This window comes from Epinephelus lanceolatus, chromosome 13, assembly GCF_041903045.1.
Source record: "Epinephelus lanceolatus isolate andai-2023 chromosome 13, ASM4190304v1, whole genome shotgun sequence".
Classification (NCBI taxonomy): Eukaryota; Metazoa; Chordata; class Actinopteri; order Perciformes; family Serranidae; genus Epinephelus; species Epinephelus lanceolatus.
Window position 1 is genome coordinate 15,709,693 of NC_135746.1, and position 16,714 is coordinate 15,726,406.

At 41.4% G+C, this 16,714-nt stretch overlaps 1 protein-coding gene across 8 annotated transcripts in view; it reads right to left on the bottom strand.

Moving 5' to 3' along the window:
• The window catches only part of ppp1r13bb (protein phosphatase 1, regulatory subunit 13Bb), a 36,581-nt gene that overhangs the window by 19,401 nt on the left and 466 nt on the right, over positions 1-16,714 (bottom strand). For all 8 annotated transcript variants that reach the window (XM_033648667.2, XM_033648664.2, XM_078173790.1 and 5 more), the window contains exons 2-5: positions 16,400-16,572; positions 4,188-4,335; positions 2,784-2,903; positions 1,881-1,951 (exon numbers count right to left, since the gene is read on the bottom strand). In XM_033648667.2, coding sequence (XP_033504558.2) covers positions 1,881-1,951; positions 2,784-2,903; positions 4,188-4,335; positions 16,400-16,408 — 348 coding nt within the window. In that variant the 5' untranslated portion in view covers positions 16,409-16,572. The remainder of the gene's footprint in view (positions 1-1,880; positions 1,952-2,783; positions 2,904-4,187; positions 4,336-16,399; positions 16,573-16,714) is intronic.

The following is a 16,714-nucleotide window of genomic DNA, read 5'->3' on the forward strand; positions in this document are numbered from 1 at the left end:
AGGTTAAGCAGAGCCGGCCACGCAACTCATAATGTTGCATGAATAGTGATGATGCCGTAGATGTTTTACTTGTTATGCTACGGTGTGGGTTTTATAGGTTAGTAGCACGATACTGGCAGTGCTGAAACAGAAACTGTCTGGAAACTGGAAAGTTGATTAAATTCTACATCCATAAAAATATAATACCCCATGTTACTTCTTCAGAACAGACAGAGACAAAAGTTCTGGTTTTCAGGATAATGACAGGAATTGCTTCTGGGTGCTCTTGTGCCACAATATTTTTTAAAAACAAAAACAACAGCCCCTCCATCTCCGGCTGCGCTGGATTCTTCCCTCCACCCTTAAGGTTGAATTAGTTACGATTCCTTGACCGCAACACTTTCCTTTTTATTGAAATCTGGGACAGATGGTCGGAGAGAGAAAGGATGCCACGCCAGAGGCTGCTCTTATCAGAGTCATTCACATCTCCGAGCACACGCATCCTTAAGCTACAGCTCAGCGTGCACAACAATGGCTTCATCTGACGGGGAAATACTGGCGGTGTGTGGAAATGGAGCAGTTCTGTAACACAGAGGTCTGTGATGTTACTCACAAACACCGGCTTAATATCAGAATAACATATCCGCAGATACTGATACTTCTGCCTCATACTGACTGGAGTTATGTCACACTGTGCTGCCACACCATTAATGTACAACCTGACAGCGTCCTGAATCTGAGCCAGTCTTGCAGGTGTAAATAAATTAAATCAGCTGAACTCACTGGGAGAATGATGACCCTTGTTAACACCTGCTTTTCACTTAAGAGAGAACCTACCAATCTGTTTATGAAGCATTTTTTTCAACTTTGCCTAACATATGAAGTGCTGTGGGGACAGAAGAAACCATTGCTGTGAGTTCTGGCGGTCTGACGTTTTTGGCGTCACCACAACTGAACCTGTGAAAGAGAGACAGCTAATGCTAGCTAGACCTCCTTGTTTCTATGATGCGTGAAGAATACAATGTGCAGCACTAATCAGCTGTCACAATAACACTAGAGAATGTACCAATTAATCGGCTAGTGACCAGTATCGACTGATTTCCAGCTTGATCGGCCATGACCTGTGACTAGCAGGTCAGTCTTAGATATAGGAGATTCTGTCCCAGCTCTGCACGCCGTTTATCGTCCACAGAATGAGGCTGCATGCCAAAATTTTCAGGACAAAATAAAACAGGCTGCAGTGAGAGTCTCTCTCCATGGGATATTTAAAAATAGCAGGTTTGTGCATTTAGTCCTTCTAAGACAAGCTCAGGGGTTTAGTGTTGCCGGAGCCCACAGGAGCGACGCTCCGCTTTTCTTTTCTCTGAGTGAGGATTGGAATATGTGCAGTTCACATAACACGGCCAAAATTAATATATATAAACACTTGAAGATCCACTCATTACTTAAAATGTCTGTCATATAAAAACTAAAGTAATGGTCAGAGTTGTCACAGTGACATTTAAGGGGTGCTGATGGATTCATGTCGTCAACTCATACATTGAGGAACATTACAAGTTAACATTCCACCTTAAATGTTGCCAACAGTCGGCCCAGTGAATTAAGTTAAACTTAACAAACTTAACAGCGCAATGGCCCTCTAAAATAATGAATGCTAGTATCTCAAACCCTTACAAAAAAAGACTCCAAAAAGAGAGAAATTTAAACAACTTCTCAGTCAATTATATGTTAATAATCTAATTATGTATAATGTGTTCTTTGTCTCACAGTATAACTGCCCTCTCAATCGGGTTTCTTCTACATATAACTGAGGGATTTCATAACGGCCTATGGACGTGGTTTGTGCTGTAAAAGTCCATTTCTAAATTAACATCATTTAGATAATGCTAATTAAGTCTCACCCCGTTCTCATTGTGCTTCTCTCCAGTGTTTCCACTTCTGCGACTCGTCTGATCCTGAGACTGCTGACTCCCTGCAAAAAGAAACAGTCGCCGTCACAAACACAGGCAGGGCAGAGACACACAGGCGTGCACAGACGAGCGCGCACACACGCACACACACTTGATTCGGAGGCAACAACCATTGTCAGGGATAGTTTGAAAATTCACTGACATGATTGCTCATGACAGAGGCATTTAAGAACTGGGACAGGCACTGCTGACTAAAGCCACCTAACTCAAACTTTTTATAAGACAGGCTTGATGGGAAGATGAGAGTGAATGATCTAAAGCTTCACAGGAAGTGATACAAAACTGGCCACTTCTGTTATTCATCTAAAATTCACTGCATAGCTCGATGGTACAAAAATACACCTTTTTGCCAAATTCACATCGACTATGGATCAGCTCAGGATCACATCAGAATAAGTTTCTCTGCCACCTGTTAACTGTGTGTGTGCTGTCTACACATGTGCACTGACTTCAATTAAATTCCAGCATTGGCATTAATGTGTCTCAGCGAGTCTCTGATCGTGGGCAGAGCTGGTTTCACTGAGCAATTTTAAGCCTGGGTGCATTTTATACGTGGCTCTACTCCACCCAAACTTAAATGCAAAACAATTCATGTCAATGCAGTGTCTCTTTGTGTGTGTGTAAAACTGGGGCAATGATTTATTCCTCTGGCATACCACATCAAGCATCAATTAAACTTCAGGAAAGAGAAACACCAGTGTACATAGCTGAGCAGCCAGCCAGAACAGGTGTCAGGAATTCCCCGACAACCCTCTGCTCCACCCTCCACCCTCCAGGTAGCGACTACACAGAGCAGAGACACCTCCAGACAGAGGAGACGGCGACAATACACACCTTGATCGCTGCTCTCAGTTGGTGAATCTTCATGCCGGAGGAAGAACTTGACTTCTTGTTTCCGAGGCCCCCATTTCTGCAGATGTTCATACATCATGTGTTCGAAGGGGATTGCTCGCTCTACAGAGACAGAAAAGTTACGATTAGTTAAACATATTTATCTCATTTATTTCATTTTTTATTAATCTTTATTTAACCAGGAAGTCCCCTGAGAAAGAAATCTGTTTTACGAGGGAGACCTGGCCAAGACAGCACACCAGTTACAGTTTAAACGGATTCACATAGCAGATACGGGAAAAAAACACAAGATGATGTTCAAACCAGCTTGAATAAAACTGCTGCATTTCTCAGTTACCTGGACGTTTAACACTGCTTTAAGTTTTCCAAGGACACTAGATAATAAGCCATATAATGGAAACATCTGATGCGACACATTTACAGAGATGCTGTACGACTGATCATGGACTGTATTATTGCAGTGTGTACTGAACTATCCCACAATCCAGGTGTCGCACTGCATGCCAATGCAATCTTGCATTAGGAGTGGAGGATGTGCGTGTTTGGTGTTGAAATTCTGACAACTACAGTGATTAAAAATTAGCACTAAATTGTGTCTTGGCAGTATTAAGGTTTTTGTTATTAAAACAAGTGATATACTGCTGTAAAAACTGGGCTTGAAGGACAACTATGTGTGCTAAAACTTTTTCATATTTCAAGAGAACGCTGCTCTGAGGGCAAAGAGAGACGAGAGACAGAGACAAAGGGGCAGACGGCCGCATTGTCGGGCACCAGCCGAACATGATTGCATAACGTGGGTTAATAAAGCCCTCGGCTGGGACGCTGTTTTCAGCAGGGGAGTGGCCCCTCAGCAAAAAACGCTGATAACACCGGGTGTGTCAGCACAACTGTGGTGATGGGAGCAAACCGTGTGGACCGAGTGGAATCCGTTGTGACAGTGCTGTGGACTGTACCAACACGTAGCCCTTTTCTGACCTACAGATGTACACTTTAAGTATGTTGTTGAAGCGTGAGGTATTTTTGTTAATAACATGTTTTTCTTTCCTTTGCAGGTGGGAAACTTTTGCCTTGTTTGTGGCTTCTCAACTATTTCCCTCCGCTCAGGTATTCATGCATAACCCTGCTTGACACCTGAGCTTTCTTTAATGAAGCACTTGTTTTTACGTTAATGAGGAGGGCTAAAGGCTCCTGCTTTATATAATTAAATTCTTGCACATTTAAGTGAAGTGTCAAGCTCAGTGATAATGGAGTTTCAGACTTGTGCAGTACTGATGACACCCACTTTAACAATGCAGAACACCGAGTACTGCAGCCCACAAGAAAAAGAAGCGCTCACCGCTCTGAACTCTCATACTAACAAGCAGCACAACCACAACCAGCTCTTACCGTTGCCTCTCCAGACCTCAGCCAGGTGGCAGCCGGTCTCGCCGGGCTCTTTGCAGAACTCGACGACATCGCGGCACGTCGTCTCAGGGGTGATGGGCACTTCAGTCACGGCCTGTTCCCCATCGCTGAGGTACACCGTCAATATCATCTGAAAGAGGAATAAAAACGTAACAACAACAACAAATAGTATGACATGAAATGTGTTCTGTATTCAAATATCCAGAGATGTACAATAAATAGAAAACATGTATTTGTCAGATGTTATGTTTTAAGGATGAAGCTTAAACCACTCTTAGCTCAGCCTGCTGAGGCGACATTTTGCCATCCACCAGCACAGACTGTTAGTTTGAGCTGTTGGTGGACTCATGCCTGTGCCTGCCACACTTGTGTTTACTATGATTGCTCTAATCATAGTAAACACAAGTGAGCCTGCCATAGCATTCAATATACACTCAGCCTGGGAGTTAAGACAGCAATACAAGCCCCCACATGCTTCTGTGTGTATGCTCATCGACCTAAAATGGAAGGAGTCTCTGTCTGTTTGTCCCTCAGTTTACTCGACCATCGTTCTTCCGACTGACTTCATACTTTCACGCACTTTTTTTTTTTTTGACTTTCAGACAAATAGGTCAGAAATCTACTTGCCCATAGTCAATTTTTACTTGCCCCTACCAATAGTTTTATTTATTAGTGGTTATCAAATAACAGCTCGATGTGCTTTATGAAAACAACCCAGTTTTATCCACCTTGCTCTCATATTTGTCACAAACTACACAATACAAAGTTGGAGTTCTGCCCATATCCTCTCATGCCAGCCAACTAAACTCCTGTTTCCAGGATAATTAAAATGCTCACTTGCACCTCAGCATTTTCTCACGAGTGCCCAATCTGTACTGCACGTGAGCAACCCTTAACAGAGATGATAAGGAAGCCATATGGCTCGCTCCTTAGCTACTTCCATCATCAGCTGCATAAAAAAATGATGTGTTCAATTCTTGTGAGCTGCTAGATTTCCTAGCCAGACTTGGCATTTTGATTCCCCCGGGCAATCGGGCAACCACAAGCTCTTGAGATCTACTCACACTCAGCAGTAGTTTGTTAAGTACACACTGAGTAGTGTATTGAAAAACGACCCTTATTAACTGTTACATTGCCGAAGGGCATGCTGGGTACAGCGTACGCTCACTACATTCAATTCAACAACAGATGAAGAAAGAGAGACCAGAGATGTTACTTTACAGCACACAAATACGAGGCTGTAAGAAAATCATATACTCTTGCATTGCTAGGTTGCTAGGGGACACAACTATGTCATGGCAGGTGTATGGCATGGAACCCAAGGTGGCGCAGTGTTGAGTGTGGTGATGGGGACGGATATATTTTATCAATACGATTGCCATTATTTATATTGCTTATTGGTCCAATTCTTAATGGATTCCCTTATTAATTCCTGATTAATTTTCTTTAAATTTTCTGATTAATTTTTCTTTGTGGAGAAAAAGAACATGTTTTAAGCGTCAACACAACTGCTTTATTACCTTTGAGTGTGAACACACTGTAGAAACAGAGTAGAACAAAGGCATGCATGTGACCCAGTCTGTCTGTCATCATCTAAAATGTATGATATGAGTGAATGTTTGTACAGAGTTCATTTTCATTTAGGTTTGCTAGAAAAAAAACCTGCTAAGTCTGTCTGCGTGACGTTAATGTTATTATAATAGGATATTTACCCTTAGTAATGGACATGCTGCTCGGTTGGGAACCAGTGGCAGCCATGCATAGAGTGTCAAATACATGGCACCCCTCGCCATGTTGTGTAGAAAGATGTTTCAGCATATTACTGGTGTTTCCACCCTTACTTGAAATCATCCTTTTACAGACATTAAAACAGCACTGTTGTCATCTTTCTTTGTGGAATGAAGCCTCACGTCATTCACTCAACAGTTTCTTTCTCTCCCCTATGACTCCTTTTTGTTGCAAAGTTCTAGTTCAACTGTCAGAATTACATGCAAGCATTGATAAAAGGAACTGATAAGCTCAGAGACATGTGATTCTGATGGTTTTGAACAATTTGGAAACAGTTCTCAACTGGAACCGGATCTCGATTCCCATAATGGGCCAAATGTGAAGTTCTTGGATGAGCAGTTCTTAAAAAAAGCTGCGAGTAGCAATACCGTAGGTTCAACAATCGTTCAGTAATGAACAGGCACATTTCATATGGCCACTGCACTAGTAACAATACAAGAAGTAAGAGCAGAGATCACACACTTCTTTTTAAGTTTTCAACAAATTACTTTACTGACATTCTGAGTCAATGGATGTCTCAGGAAACTGCAGCTCTATCCTCAATTCAATCCTTAATACATCCTCCTAAATGTGAGCTACTAAGTGGATCAATGTAATAACATAAAGTCAGAAGGCAGGACAAGACAAAAGCCAGGTTACTAACAGCTCTATATCATTGCAGTGTGTGCAGATGAACAGTGTATGGCTTCTCCTCGCGTCATGACACGTGCAGCCAACTTTTGCCAACAGGTGGGCAGGGAGCCCCAAGTTCTCATGGCATAGGGGGAAGCCAAACACCGTTCATCTGCACACACTGCGATGACACAGAGCCGGTACAAAAACCTGCAAAGTTTCCCTTTAAATGAACTTCATCCTAAATGCACCATCTTCACGGAATCACCTAAGAGGGTTCAGAGGGCTCCTTTTTACCTACAGCTATCAGACTGTACAACATTCCCTGCTCAAACATCTCAGCCGACTAGCAGGCTGAGAAAAATTGTAGCTGCAGTTTATGACCTTTGGACCAATCCATATGGCTTTGGCTGCATGGTTTGTGCCTTCAGCTGGAATGCAAGAGCTGATTAATCAACCAGCTGATTGATAGAAAATCAACACACTGCTAGGGCTGAATGATTGGGGTAAATATCTAATTATGATATATATTATACCAATATTGATATTGTGATTTAGACTGCAATTTACTGTAAAATAAACTCCAGGCCGAGTTGGTGGTTCACACAGTATTAAACTTCTTTCTAGAACATCTTTAGCTGACAAGTATAGGGTAGAGATCTTATTAATGACAGCAATTTGGGACAGGTAAGTTGCAATGGCCATTGTTTTAGCATTTTAAGGACTTTATAATGGAATTAACATGTAATTTATATCATGTAATTTTCCGCCATCAGCAAACTTGCATATTTGCTCTATGTGCACTTTATCCATCTGGAACATAGACCATTTATGGTAATACAAACCCCTTGGACTTTTTCATGTTTCACTGTTTGACAACACTGAAGCATATTGGATGTAATAAGCTTTTCCTTTTACAGTAATCAGCAGACAGACCCTTAAATCTCAAAATAACACACACACACACACACACACACACAAATGATTTCCAGTGCATGTCCAATGTTACCCCTAAAGAAGGAAAGCTGGAAGAAGGCAAAAAAAAAATCCCCACATCCAGATGGTCCAAGCTGATAAAAACATATCTAAGAAGATTCAGTGGTTGCAAAGTATCGACTCACTGGGTTAAATACTTCTGTAGGGCATTAAAAAAACACTGATCCACTTTGAATTTAAGATGTAAAATGGGGAAAATTAATTTTCACAATTTGACAACTCATTTTCTGAGTAAACAACTATTTGGATGATGAGACGTCTCGGTTGAGTAAAGCCAAAATACAGGATGAGAGGAGCAGTGGATATGATGTCGTCTCAAGTGCCCCGTACACACTGAAGAGAGACAGTTGCGCCATCAAACTCATTATGTTGACAAATATTCAGTTTAATTAATATGATAATGTTTCCCATCTGCTCAGTTAGACCATATCACATTAACTTTGACTTCTTTGCTCTTTTAATCTGTTTTTGGGAGATGACAACAAGGCAAATGGATTGATATGAACTCCTCTATATCCACTGTTACAGCACATCTACATGTGTTTTCCCTCCTGTCAGATTTTCATTGTTTTCCATGGCACAAAGCACTCAGGGGGGCTGAGGTGTGCCTTCCTGTTTCATGTGACAGGCCCTCAGTTTTTGTGTCACTACAGAGAAACAGGACTGTGAAGAGATCACAAGATAAAGTGCAGGGAGCCAAAATGGAGACTATACCTACAACAAAGCCAAGAGTTTGGAAATGAAATAAAAAAAAAATGCTGGCTGTGTTTGAAAAGACAGAGTTTATTGTGGCCTTCGTGCAATTCAGATGCAAGTTCAGCGAGTTCTCAGTAAACAGAGAAGAAAAGGGAACTCCGGATTCCTTAGTATCAGCAGTTTGCTTTAAACCTGCTCACCTTTCACAGATTGGTTTATTATTATGGGTTTTTTTTACAAGTTTTACCTGTTGAATGTAAGGATTTGAGCCAAGGAAACCAAATACTCAAGACTTAAAAATAAACATTACTCACACCACCAGGGGCTCTGTTATCCTACTCTTGTCGTCTAGACCAAGGGTCAGCAACCTCAGGCACACGTGCCACCATTGAAACACAGTAGCTTAACCAATGGAACCATAGCAATAAGAGCGAACAGAATTTAATTTTAGATGTTTAAGTGTCCCCTCGTCCAGCTGCCAAATTACCTTTCATTGCTGTTTTGTCTAGACTCAAGACCAGCAACACTTTGATAACATATTGCTCACAACGTCAAACCAAATCAACGCACCAAAAACCTCAAACTAGGACTACATCAGACCAATTACTTTGTTTATTATGTGAAAAATATTTAAAGGGTCAGTTCAGAACAAAATAAAATATGTATTTTTCTTTTGGTGTGAGTTGCCATGTGTTGGAGGTATCGGCTGTAGCGTTGTCTACCTTCTTTACAATATAATGGAACCAGATGTCACTCAGCTTGTTGTGTTCAAAGTGCCAAAGAAATACATTTGAAGAACTCCACAATGTCTCTAAAGAAATCCTGACCCGGTTACTCAAGATAATCCACAGACCTTGTTGTGAGCAGTTTCATGTTGGAAATATTTTCTTTACACTGAACTACACCTGGCAACTATATCACTGCGCAGAAGGAAGAGTGCATCTACTCAAGGACGAGAGGCATGTGCTCGTGACAGTGTGATGTAATCAGCCATTAGCTAGCTCAGTGGTGCTAGGTGAACTAGCAGTAACTCCGAATCCAGAATTACTGTCAAACAACGCAGAAGGAAGCATGCATCTACTGCTAGCTCACCTAGCACCACTGAGCCTGCTAACGTTACAGCTCTGCAGAGGACAATGTCGTTGACCAATATCTAATCTTCCCTTTATGTCAAAGATCCTTGAGAAAGTAGTCGCAGACCAGCTGTGTGATTTTCTCCATGATGCACATCTGTCCGTCCTGGAAGAGGGATCCCTCCTCAGTTGCTCTTCCTGAGGTTTCTACCGTTTGTTTTCCCCGTTAAAGGGTTTTTTTTGGGGGGAGTTTTTCCTTATCCGCTGCGAGGGTCATAAGGACAGAGGGATGTCGTATGCTGTAAAGCCCTGTGAGGCAAATTGTGATTTGTGATATTGGGCTTTATAAATAAAATTGATTGATTGATTGATTGATTGATTGATGTTTACATCTTGCACTGTTATGAGCATGAGCCTCTCCTCCATGAGAAGGCAGACATCTCTATGGCTGATATCTCCAAAACTCGGCAACACAACAAACAGGTAAGAGGAAGAATATGTATTTTTGATTTCTGGAGTGAACTGTCCCTGCAATTTATTTTACATATGCATCATTTAGTCGGTGCTCCGCTGCAACCTGCGATTCAGTATCACTGATGTATAACCGTATGTGAGGCCTCAGGGTACAAACAAAGCGCTACAGTAATTGTCAGCGCATGTCATATAATATCTAAGTTTAGCTGCTGAACCATCTATAGATTATTACTCTGGGAGTTTCTCTGAGACAAAGTGACTCACCCTTTGTAATAATGCAGCTGTGTGATTCATTGACATTTTCTGCAGCAGCCAAACTGAAATCACTTGTGCCTCTGCAACTTCATTCAGCATGATCCTGAGCCTAAAAGCTCTTGTTTTGGCAAATTCAGAAACTATGTATGATGGAAAGGTCCCGGAGCTGTGGCAATTACCCTTAGGCAACGCTGTCGATCCATCTATGATTTCATGTTGCTTCCTACAGTGTTATTATTCCTGACAGGGTAGTAATGGATGTCATTTTTGGGACTTGATCTGCAAGAACATTAAGATTAAAAAAAAGAAATGGGGGAGAAACTGAAAGGAAAGTGTTTTAAGTAAGCTGGAGACTAGTTATGTCTACATTTTACTGATAGATAATTACTTTGCTAATCCCCCAAGGGATATCGGAGAGCTACCAGCTGCACAATAAGACACAGCATAGTACAGGAGACAAAACAGTGAACACAAAACAGCCCAGTGAGGCCAGCAACAACATCAATTTGAATACAGATAAGACTGATGCCATTATTTGAATTAAGTCTGGTGCATCCTTATTTACATTAACAGTAGTGGTGAATGTAAGAAATAAAACAGCAAAGAAAATTTAATGAAATACTGCAGTGATAACATGAAACAGTCGATCATAATCTGCTGTCCAACTATCAAAACAGTATTTTTGATATGACCTACATGCTGAATATCCTTCGGTGCATGTCAAAAGAAACCTTCAATTAATTAGGACACACACTTAACCAATCAAACGACAAACTAAGGAGCAAATTTGGGCCTAATTTAAACTGTGCACAAAATCCAACGCCGCATATACCTCCACATTAACAGACATTATGTGAATATACATTCAAAGAGTGACAGCATAGCAAACAGAAACCCCAGCAGTCCAACCGACTGACCACCGGAGAAATACCAACCGCCCTCACTAAGTTGCGTCTGCCCATGGTCTTGGCTCTTTTGACCGCCCTCCGCTTCCTCCTGATCTCCTTCTTTGGTGGCCGGTGGTGCTCCTTTGCCCAGATGGGGTTTTCCTTGGAGAGGCTAACAAGGCCGCGTAACACTAGAGTCACAAACCTCTTCATCATAGCACTGCCTCTCTTGCAGGCATGAGACTTAATTGTTATGCCATCCCGAGCAGACCTCTGAAACCGACAGTGGGGCGTGCATTTGAGAAGTGCTGCAGAGGAGACTTGGGAGGAAAAAACACTTGCTGTATGTGTAATTCAGGAAGGGAGGGGGGCGCGAGAGAGAGCCAGAGAGAAACAAACAGTAAGGGAGAGAGAGAGGGAGTCACAGGGTGGTGGAGGAGGGTGCCGACAAGTCCTTCTATTGGAAAATCATCCCTGGGTTGTGCCAGTGGCTGCAACGCCACAGACTCCCTGCTGATGAGAATACTTTGGCTACAGCTGTGACTGGCAAAGGGTCAGGGCGCCATCATGTATCATGCATCATGATAGTCTATGAGGGGCTGTGCATGTAGAGAAACATACAGTATCCATCTTGCCTGATGCCTAATGCTACAGTGGGTATCATCTGGAGACTGTGGCATTTATCATTTAACTCCTGTGAGGGGAAAGAGGGATGCTTCACTGGCTGGCCTGATCTGCAGCAGGATGATTCAACAGTCCTTTCCTCTCACAAATCCTGTCACTCAATTACTCACAAAGACGTAGCCACAATGAAGAAGAAAGCTCGAGCAGAAAATTGCTTCCTGAAAGCACAAACTTGGCTGAAAACTTCCACAAAAGCCACCATTTAAGACACTGCCATTAGGCTTGGACTGTGTCATGGCATTACGGTATACCAGGGGTAAATCCTGACAGTATGGTTTCTCAATACCATCAAAAAAAAAACAGATGCTCCTCTTTCTATTAAACCGATACGGAGATGCTGTATTAAGGTGCTGCAGTGTACAGAACATGCTGACAGACTGTGAAACTGGCAAGTGGGGATGACGTTACAGGACTACTAAAGGCGGCCAGGTGCGGCAGAGAGAGACAGCGGGGAAAAAACAGCGGTAGAAGCAGCATATTTTCACATCTAACTCAGTTTATTTCAACCAATTCAGTTGATGAGTGTTGGAACAATGGAAAGATGGTTTTGGTGAGTTTTATTTTGTTTCTGTCGAGGCTGAATGCAGTAGAGGCTAAACCAACGCTTTAAGCCACTGAGATGCTGCACCGGGATGACTTAATTGACACACTGACTCAAACGATACCAACAATACTCAAAAACATCCACGTGCAACAAGCATAAACAGTTTTTACTTCCAAGTGAAACACCTGACCGGACAGAGAAAGGTTCCTACCATATATAGTGATGACCGCTAATTACCCTGTGAGACTGATAGCCAATACAACATATACACCATACAAAAAAATAATTCATGCATATTCTGCTCCTACAAAAGGCACTTAATATTAAGCTAGTTAGTCAAAGAGCAAAACTTGAATTCAGAAAGAATATGGCTGTATTTTTCTGTTTAATAAGTTAAACAGGTACAAGGCTATTTCTTTTCTTGATATTTTGTGAGTCTGTTAGACTAAAAAAAGCTACGAGAGCTTGCAGAATGACAGTGGTTGATAGGCTAATGGTGGCCAAGAGGAAAATTTTCGGATATTGCCCAACCCTTGACAATGTCATACATGCTACAATGACTTCTATCACCAACTTCTATTACCTACTCAAATACTGTCATATACCTTATACCTCTGTCAAAATGAAATGCCAGAAAGGTATTTAAGTATGAAAAATATATATCGCCCAAGCCTTATTGCAGTACAAGAAGGACAAATTCAAATCCAAAACTTATTTGCTGACATTATGACAAAAAAAATACACTGTACAGTAAGGAAATTCTAACCCAACATGAGCCTAAATGTGTGGAGCAACTAGGTAAACAAACACAGTATGATCAGTACTAGTCCTGAATTTGCATCACTATCTGGTCAGACACAAACAGCTTAATCATAGCTAAATCTAAGACAGCTATTCACTAAGACACAAGGCGGTCACCTTTGACATTCTTGACTCATATAAAGAAGTGTTATCTAGACATTTCATGCAGCAAAATATGCAAAAAAACAACATTGGATTTAAAAAGGCACTGAACTACATGGAGGAAAGATGAGGTAATGACTGCAAGCTCTTGATAATTACCGTATTTACTTATCGAGGTCAGCAAAAACTATCAAGGTCATCTCCACATGTCGTATGATATGCCTTGTGTTGGCATGTGTGTTGTTTACATTAGAATGTCACCAACGTTTTAGTCAACATGGTGCCAGGATATTTTTTTCCACACCAGTGTAAGACTTGGGCGCACAGCTAAGCATTTTTCCACAGTTCCTATGCAGAATTTGCAGGAAAAAAACTATGCTGAGATATGTTCTGCTGTCATTTCTGGTCACGCTGCGTCCGTCAATCTGCTGCTGTGTCCCACACATACACAGCAGCAGTGGGCCAGGTGAAATGAAGATAATGTCGAGGCTTATAGCACTTTTCCCTACGGCAACTGACCAGCAAGTTTGGAAGAATAAGTCCAAATGGACTCAGTTCCAAAGCATAATTCCACCACTCTGGTGTGGGAACGTTGTGAGCTTACGCTAAATGACAGAGGAAAGTCCATTAACGTTAACGAGCCTGTATGTCGACCAGCAAAGGTTTATTTATGATTTATTTATTTGGGATATGTTAATGATTTTTACACATCTGACTATTTTTGAAAATTAAACGTTCACTGAACTATCAAACAGTGCAACTGCATTATTTTGCTATTATATTATCATGATACTAGTGGTATAAAAAGGCCACAAAATAACAATAATACAGTTTACTGAAATTATTTCTGGGACAATATATCATCTACCAAGAACAGTTATCTTAACAGGGCTAAATATGTGGAACAACAAGGCTGTTTATGTATCATATATGCATAAGATGCACCGGACGCCAAATGTAAGCATATTCCCTTTTGCTGGACACTTGAACACACATGTCATGCACACACAATGTTTCAGATCCAATCTTTGAAAAGGCTTATCTAAGAACATGTTCTGTTATTTGGCTGCATTGCAAACTTCTAGTAGAGCTTACACATCTAGTAGCTATCAAGCACAAACTCCTTTGATGATTCATATTTTTATCAGGAAATGTACTTGCTTGTTGAAGTGGAAATATAAATGTGGACAGAGGTATGTGAACATATCAGGTCCCTACAAGATTTAACCTGCTGCTCAAAGAGGATGTGTCCCTCTGAGTGAGAGCTGACTAATATGTATGAGAGGGAAAGAGTTTAATTAATAGTGTATGCTCCTCCAACCAATAAGAGAAGAGATCTAGTGGTTTTAAACAGGTGGTAGTTGTTAAATAAATCAATAACTCGCTGTTTCATCTGGCCATAGTGAGTTTGAGGTAAAAGGTACAACAGTAACAGTCTATATTAACTTATAGAAATGTACTGTTCAATGAAGGGTGCTGTATGGTATATGGCTTAGCTTATGTCATTTTAAAACCAGTGTACCTCCAGAAATGGTCAAAGCAACAATAAGATGCAATGTTTACATTTCCTGTAAGTCACGCTCGGCCCAGCTCCACTGTGTGAGATTAATGCCACTTGACAATCTACTCAGCTCAAAAGTTCCCCTTAACAACAGAGCATTAGTCGACGCAGCCACACAGACCTAGATCTGCCAAGGTCTCATTGGCTGCTGGAGTCACGCGAGACCCAAGTGCAGGGCTGCCTCTCTGCTCCACTGGCTCTTTGACTCTGATAGCCTGTTGGTGCCACAGGGTACAAACATCTACAGAGGCTACCATCGCAGTCAATCCTGAGAGCTCGACGGCTGCAGCAAACATGGAGTAACTTCTCTGTTACCTTGTACTCCTGAAAACTCCCTGAAGTTGGCAATAGACAAAACATAACTGTGGTACTGTATTTCCAACCAATGCACCATCATTCAGACTGATAACAAGCCAAGACTGAATCACCTCCATTTACGATGACACCACCTAACTGTAAACTTATCCTGCATCTGAGTTCACCTTCCCTTCCCTGAAGGCCCAAAGGGCTGCAATCACATTTCCCACAATCCATCACTGCATTCTCAGCATGAAGGATAACAAAGAGGTCCCAACAAAGCACGACTCATATAGTGTTGCCATTCAGGTATTCTTTTCTTTGCATCACAGAGCATCTTGAACAACAACACTGAGGAAAACAACAGAATGAAAACAGTGATTTAACAAAGCCTATTGCACCTACTCGTTTAAATATCACAATCGTTTTATTTCAACCCTATTCAGCACTAATTCCTTATTATTATAGAGAGACTAGAGGGTGAAACTTGAGCATGCATGAGCCTAATATTTTTGGACTTAATACTTCTTAGACTGTATGCACATATAACATGAATTATTTCTTCTGTGTAATCTTTGAGTAATCCAATGTCAAAGTCCACTTCAGGTAAGAAGAATAAGCCTCTTTTTCTTACTTTAACGTGGGATAAAACCCATTTCTTCCATAAGTATTTAACGCCACTGACAGTGCTGGACTTAGTACTTCTTAGACTACATGCACAAATACTATGAACTACTTTTATTGTGTCATTTTTGAGTAATCCGAAGTGTTCCTTCCACGCACCAATTCACTATTATCAAAGAGAGAGAAGAAGGTGTGAGGTTTTCCTGTCCTATACTGAATTAAAGGAGTGTAATTCTACTTGTTTATTACTGCATGTGTCTACAGGGAAACACACTTGATTCCTTATGCTAAAAGCAAATAGACTTCACATACATGACAATCCCTATCTATCAAGTTATGACAAGCCCTGTTTGTGTTTACACTTCCCCTTCCTAATGTCATTGTAACCATCAACATGACAAATGTAAGTCCTGCAGCAATGACATCAGGCTGATAATGTACAACAGATTAAATCACAGCAGATAAAGTTAAGCTTTTCCTTTCTAGGATGTGATGTCACTCACAGAAAAGCTTAGCGGCAGTGGGAAAGGCAAAATGTTGTGTACATTTGATGTCAGAGAGTCAAAGTGTGGTATTCATGTTAATCTGCTACTTTTATATTTTAAGCCTGGGAAACCACATAACCACCATTTTATGAATCAGATTCCCAAATGCCACAGAGCAAGATTAACAGATGAAACTACACTTGTAGAGAGCAAACACAGGTTTGATTTGTGTAAACATGAGCAGTCCAATTATTATGAGTAACATATTGTCAAATACATTTTTATGGCAAGAGGGCAGGGATTGTGTGCACTCACCGGCATCATGTTGGCAGCTGTAGCAGGTCAAAACCAGGGGTGCATGGGCAAGTTGACTGACGGCTCACCCCCTTATCTTCAATGGCACCACCGTAAAGTCAACCAGGACCCACCGTTGCTTGTTCTGGGCTCTGGTTACTCCAATGTGACAACCAACTGGGCCTCAGTCCTCTCTGTAAACCAAAACTGTGGAGTTATTTCCAGCCCTTAAAAACATTGTTAAGTAAAATGCCATGTTAACAGCCGCTAACGTAAATTTAAATGGCCCAGGCGTGGCTCTGTGCAGCTGCTGCTACAAACAAGCCGACGGTTAGC